At 37.7% G+C, this 7,341-nt stretch overlaps 1 protein-coding gene across 1 annotated transcript; it reads right to left on the minus strand.

Annotated features, from left to right (window-relative positions):
* Positions 1-1,464: 1,464 nt before the first annotated feature.
* On the minus strand, positions 1,465-6,302 carry LOC110889320 (DNA-directed RNA polymerases II and IV subunit 5A). The gene is made up of 5 exons (XM_022136832.2): positions 6,166-6,302; positions 5,814-6,047; positions 2,584-2,763; positions 2,355-2,468; positions 1,465-1,778 (listed from the first exon to the last, which is right to left on the minus strand). Exons 2-5 carry the CDS (start codon positions 6,009-6,011, stop codon positions 1,596-1,598), a joined length of 675 nt encoding a protein of 224 aa, XP_021992524.1. The 5' UTR covers positions 6,012-6,047; positions 6,166-6,302; the 3' UTR covers positions 1,465-1,595.
* Positions 6,303-7,341: the final 1,039 nt, after the last annotated feature.

A 7,341-nucleotide genomic window follows, 5' to 3' on the forward strand; every position in this document is an offset into this window, starting at 1 on the left:
GATGAGTTGGTATATTAAAAGAGGGAGTAATTGAAGGAAATATGTGGATAATGAGAAGCATGATGTCATGTAAGTCGTAATGTCTAGTTACCGTAAATTTCGGTCATAAAGAAAGGCCCACAACCCATGAGGAATGGAATGGAATAGGATGGACCACAGTAAGGTATGTAGGCCTCTTATATGCACATGGTTAGGCTTCCATCATTTACAAGTGCAAATCCACTACTACACCCTCATGTCATTATCATTCCTTATTATTACAATGCTCCCACCTAGCACTACCCCATTCCAAATGGGTCATTTTGAGGTACACAACCGAATCAGACTATAACCGAAAACTGGTTCTGTACCGACCAACACCGAACCAATAATTGATCTTTTGCAATAACCAGACTTGGTCAGTCTGAACTCGGGGCCCTACCAAATTATCTAGATTCGACAGAGGTTCGAAACAACCCACATGGTGGTTAAATCTATTAAAAACGGTCTCAACAGCGCATTTACTTGGGGTTATATCTTATCGTATTACATCTCATTTGCTTAGATTAGATTTATTTTAGACAGGTAAGACCTAAAAATTGAAATACGTCAAAAGGGCTAGATAGGGCTAGGGGTGCAAACGAGCCGAGCCGAGCCCGAGCTTTACCAGACTCGAGCTCGATTAACTTATGAGAGCTCGGGCTCGAGCTCAGCTCGTTTGTATTTTCTCAAGCTCGAGCTCGGCTCGGGCTTGGCACGTTTATTATCTATTAATTAATATATTAAATAAAAATCATATAAATAATAGACTTTTTAGGCTCGTGAGCTAGATAAGTGAAGCTCGGGCTCGGGCTCATTTACTAAATAAGCTTATTTTTAGGTTCGAGGTCGGCTTGTAAACAAGTTTGAATAAGCTCGGCTCGACTCGACTCGTTTACACCAAGGCTCGATAAGGCTCGAGCTCGGGCTCGATAAACAAACGAGCTTTATTTTAGGCTCAAGCTCGGCTCGGGCTCGATAAGGCTCAGCTCGTTTCGAGCTTTTTCTCGAGCCGATCTCGAGTAGCTCGCGAGCTGCTCGGCTCGTTTGCACTCCTAGATAGGGCAAATAGTCGAATGCATTCAAAAGCTTACAAACCTCTTCAATCAGTGTTTTAAATGCCACTTTTAAGATTTTCTAAGGTCTGCAAAAGGTTAAACACCACCACCCACAACCACCATTTTTTTTAGAAATATACATACGTTAAAAACAAACAGCCTTCTTCTTGCAGACTGCAGAGGTTTGGTCCACCTCTTCTAAAGTAGAATATTATTTTGCTACACAGTCTGTTTATTATGATCTATCACATTAATTCTTTATGAGCTTAAAAAGTGAACAAAAAGCTTTGGCAGTTGTTCATGCCCGTGTCGAAAACCTCCCATTTGGACCCATAACCCAATCTGTCGTAACTTCCCATTTGGACCCATAACCCAATCTGTCGTCTGATTGACCCGAATATACCACAATTACTTTATATTAAGTTTTTATATGTCAAGTCTATAGGCGTCATTAAAATAACTGTTATCTAACAATAAAAAGCCGTCCGCTTGTAACGAATTCTTGACCAGAATTTGAGTTCAGCCGACAATTCTGTAAGTGACATAGCAGATCTCTTCTTTACGGTCTCTTTTATTGGAGTCAAAGTCATCCTTGTCTTTCTCGCTAGTCCCCGTCTCAATCGGTCTCAGAATCTTAACAACTTGCCCGCGCCTTAACCCATAATATCTGGCGACTGGATCTGAAGCCAAAATTCTAGGTAACTGCAAAAACCATGCACCAATTGTATAGAACACGGACTAAAACTTGCAACTTGTTATACATTAATTTAGAGTAAACTGCCATTTTGGTCCCTGTGGTTTGGTCACTTTAGTCCAAAACTCAAACTTTTTGCATCTGGGTCCCTGTGGTTTCAGTTTTATTGCCATTTTGGTCCAAAAAAGAAATCAGGTCATATTTGTCTTATAAAATCCTGCTATTTTGTCCTTTTCCGCAGGAGCAAAATGATCATTTCTTTTTTATAAATAAATACCATATTTTATAAGACAAATATGACCTGATTTGTCCCTGAGGAAAAGGACAAAATTGCAGGATTTTATAAGACAGATATGACCTGATTTCATTTTTGGACCAAAATGGCAATAAAACTGAAACCACAGGGACCCAGATGCAAAAGGTTTGAGTTTTAGACTAAAATGGCAAAAGTGACCAAACCTCAGGGACCAAAATGGCAGTTTACTCTTAATTTAAAATTTCCCACCATTTGACCACAAAAGTCAAAGCCTCGACTTTCATTTCTGGATCTAAACAGCATTACATAAACATAACTAATTGCTAACCTGGGCTTCTTTGACGGTGTATTGATCCAGCAAAGCTTTCTTTTCCACATTCGTAAGCGGGAGATGTTCGGGAACAAGATCATGATATCGGATGTTTACTAGCAGCTCTGCTTCCTGTATCAACGTAAAAACCGTACCATAAAAACTAACCATTTTGACCCGCCAGCCCGCCTGTTTCGTAATTGTATATGATATGTGTATTACTAACAGGTAAATAATTAACTGTCACCTGAAAAGCCTCCACTTGGAACCTTCCGGCTATCTCAGTCTGGCATGCCTTGGCACTGGGAGTTAAACCTACTCGAACCACTACTATTGCTCTTCGTACGCCCTCATTTTCCATACGGATTACATAGTTCTTGATTATCTTCACACCAATCTTCAGATCATCAGGAAAGAAAACATAGATCTGATTCCCAAAACACGAAAACATTTAGTACTATACTACCAATATCTTCAGGTCAACCGTATACCTTCAACAATCATATATTAATTACTACAATGATGTAAAAACACAACGTGAATCAGGTTAATAACTAAATGACTATACTAAGCTAAGAGCACAAAAAACGTGCATCAAGATGTTTAGCGTCTATGTGACCATATGATAGTAAAGATGTAAAGCTAAAATTGGATGTACTGATGACAATTATTCAAGTATTCATCTTCATTGAATATGCATTATTCAACAAGTCACGAACCGGTATAAGAGCTATGCAGTTGATATCGGTGATATATCCGTCCCCTAGTAAAATATCAGTCAGAATATCGGCACCGATGTTAGCGGCGATATTGACCGATATAACCGATGTATCACCCGATCGGCAATAATGACCGATACAACCGATATTTGACCGATATATCACTGAATTGTTAGTGTTAAATTGCTATATATATATATATAGATACATAGAGTAAGGTTAACATACAAAAAGCCTTATCATACATCACGTAGGAGACAATGGTAACCGTTGGATCAGGGGTATAATCACGCATGGGACCACATAATCACGCATGGGACCACATAATCACGCATGAGACTATAATCACGCACGTTCTATGATAATAACGCACGTTATATTTTTTGTCATGTATGTTAATGTAGGTTAAGCCTTGAAGTACATTATACTTTCTCTCTCTCTCTATATATATATATATATAGGGTTGGGTTCATTTCAGAACTCTAAATATTTGCAGAACTTTCAGAACTCCTAATAAACAATCATTTTATATATATTTGTCTGTATTTAGGATCTTTTTATAATCTATTATATGTATTTTTATGATTACATACATGTTAAAAGTAGTTTACATATGTATAATAGCTAAATTATATATATGTGTAATAACTAATTACATATATGTAAAAAAACTAGTTTACATATGTTTAATTATAAATTTACATATAAAAAATGATAAAATTACTCTTAATATGTATGTAATCATAAAAATACACATAATAAATGATAAAATTATCCTATACATAAAAATATATAAAAAAAAGATTGTTTATTAGGAGTTCTGTAAATATTTATGGTTCTGAAATGATCCTGGCCTCTATATATATTATTATTTTTTTATTCTTACAAAAAAATTCTTCTCATTTGAACCCTCCACTATATATATATATATATATATATATATATATATATATATATATATATTCTGCATGATATTAAAATTACCAATATCTCACCGAGATAACCTATATCTCAAATATCGGTCCTTGACCAATATCCGATATTTTACCACATTAACTGCATAGCATAAGAGCATTAAGATCCAATTACTTTATAGAACTTCACTTAGTTAAATCAGTGTACGAACAAACACTCGTGAGATTATGAACCTGGTTTTAAAAAAAGCGCCTGAACCCTAATGTACGAGACAATTAGGAAAGCGCCTCAAGACCTCATGTAGTTCTGATCATAGTTAGGGTTTGTGGGAGACTCGTATAAAAACAACCAAAAATCAAAGGAATGAATAAATTGATAAAATGGTCAATATGTAAAACAAATTAGACTATCCGTAGTAGGCATGATGCCCTTACCACCACCTCACCCCATCACAACCAGGAGCGGACCCACCCTTTGGCCAAGGTGGCCGGCCGCACCCCTTGAGAAAAAAAATTAGTGTATAATTTAAGCAAAAAACCCGACCACACCCCTTAAAAATATGGTTGAACACCTCATCCGCACCCCCAGCAAATAATTCCTGGGTGAGCCACTTATCACAACGCCATACACCAAAACGAGCAAAGCAAAAGGGCGGCATCAAGGGCTGCCCGCCATGGGCATAACGAGCGTGAAGATGGATTTGAGAGGGGTCGCCACCTTCCACCAATCACATGCACACACATTAACTTTTTAGTTAAACCACCGCAACCTTGTGAAAGGGTGGTTTAGCTAAACTAAAGCCCCACCGCCTATGTGGCAGTTACTTTTCCACTTTTTGGTTAACCCACTACGCATAGTCTTAGACGCAGCTACTAGACATAAATAAAGCTTATTTGGTTGTGCGTGTACATAGGGCTGCAAACGAACCAAACGTTCGGCAAACAGTTTGTTAACCGTTCGGCGGGAAGTTCGTTTGTGTTCGTTCGTTTATTAAACAAACAAACACGAACAATGGTCGTGTTCGTTCGTTTATGTTCGTCAACGTTCGGTAACGTGTCCGTTTGTGTTCGATAGTTCATTAGTGTTTTTAGTTTTTATATCTATTTAATTACTTCAAAATTCTGACAAATTAAATATCTAATAAGTGTCAGTGTATTATATATTCTGTTCATGAAACGATTGTTTGTGTTCGTTTGTTTCCATTTGTGTTCATAAACATTAGTTTGTGCTCATTTGTGTTCGTCAAGGTTCGTATTTTGTTCGTTGCCTAAAATTAACAAACAAACACAAACGAACACGAACAAGTTCATTTCCTTAACAAACAAACACGAACATAAAATCTCGTTCGATAAGTGTTCGTGAACGGTTCGCGAACACATATATTTCTTAACAATTGTTCGTGTTCGTTCGGTTCGTTTGCAGCCCTACGTGTACATAATGTGCTCGCCTCAAGGCTGCTTTAGCGAACTAAACGCATATAGACAAATATAGACAATAAGATGTAAACATAGAACTTATCATATGTACCAAATAGAAAACACAAACAATCATGATCTTGAAATATAAAATAGTGCCACTTTGGTGGCCACCGACACCCAAAGTTCAATTCCCATTAGTGCCACTTTGGTGGCCACCGACACCCACTTTAAAGCCGGACCGAGGACACTCGAGGTCTCGGGTTCGAAACATGTTTCTTACCCCTCTTTGATGGCTATGGGTATTTGCCGCCAGGGATCCTTGTCGGGTGGTGAACTGGGAAGGGAGATCCCTTCCGCGGTCAGGGTACCGTGCAACTACCCTTTTTTTGAAATATAAAATAGGAGTCAGCATCCAAAATACAGACCTGATCAGTGTTGCCTGGTTTGGACTTAAGGAAAGTTAGGTCTTCCCTTCTAATAACTCCATTATGCTTGTCAATGAACTCTTTTCTACTCATTTGTATCTCTGAATCTTCAACCTCGTACCCACGGTCTCTCAGCATCTCAAAACATGTTTTCCGGACTCTATGCAGCCTCGTTATTTCTTCGTCGGATACCGACATTGCCTCGGCTTTCAAATACTTTCACCGGTACAGTTTCTGAAAGAGAAAACAAAGAGAAAAAACCGCCAATCTTCAATATGTGATCTTTTTAAGTTAAGATATCAATTTGTCAAGAGAATAAAAACGAATGGGAAGAGAATCGTGTTCTTCAAACCTCTATGGAATAACAGTTGCAGGTACGACAGTGGCGGAACCGCTGAACGTACGAAAGATCGCCGGACTCGGTGAGTTTTACGGCGGAACCCTCACTTTTTCTCTGGGCTTTTATGCGATGGATTTTCGGTTTAAATCTTCATTATTATTAGCCCATTTAGATGTATTTCAGTGTGGCCCAATCCATGAAATAAGTCCGTTGACTTTGAGGTGGATAAGTGGGTATTTTTAATAACCAGTTTTGGTTATGGAATCGGTTTTGGTTTTTCATTTTAAGGGTTGGAACCGGTTATTGCTATAACGGGTTCGGTTATGTTTATTTGACCAAAAAAACAATACCCTATATGTCTGGTTCCAGGTAGGGCTCGGTTCTGGTTCTTAAGAAACCGAGTACTAAAATTCACTATCTTTGGGGTTTTCTATACCCTATTTCCGAGTTTTTTAGGAAGATATTTTCATATTTTTTTAATACTCTATTGCGTGTTTATTACCTTATTTTCTCGCTCGTCTGTTTATTATTATTAAATATGTATTTTATGATGTAAACAAATTAAAATAAATGCACTAACATAAATTCAAAAGATAGATATTAGAATCATGTATTGAGTATAGCCGGGTATAATCGGTTTTGGTTCTGGTTCTTGTCCGGTTTCGGATATTAATCGGGTATGATTGGTTTCGGTTTTAGGTATTGAGATCAAAATGCATACCCTATTTATGCCCTACGGGTAGGGTCGGTTTCGGTTTGGTATTAAAAAAACGGTTTTGGGCTTTTTACCGGGTTCGGGTACGGTTTTTGTGCACTTCTACCTTGACTTGTCTGTTTGTAAAAAACAATTAGGCTGGTCGTTTCGGGCATTAAACCAATAGGCGATTCGGCGCCAAAGCAACATCAGCATTAAACACCAAAACAAGCTGTCAAATGGGGTGTCAAGAAAGGAGGCGTTACCCCCATAACGCCGTGAGTGAATTTTAAACGTTTTTGAATACGATTTAGCACAAAATCATGAACCATAACTAACATAAATGAAACAACAAACTGAAATAATATAGCCGATTAAGAAACTAATAGACCTGTTGTAATTTTGTTGATAACATTTTTTTTGGGTAAATTACACTTTTCGTCCTTTATGTTTGTACCAGATTGCAACGGATAGCCTTTAACTTCAATAATTAC

The sequence above is a fragment of the Helianthus annuus genome, chromosome 10 (assembly GCF_002127325.2).
Source record: "Helianthus annuus cultivar XRQ/B chromosome 10, HanXRQr2.0-SUNRISE, whole genome shotgun sequence".
Lineage (NCBI taxonomy): Eukaryota > Viridiplantae > Streptophyta > Magnoliopsida > Asterales > Asteraceae > Helianthus > Helianthus annuus.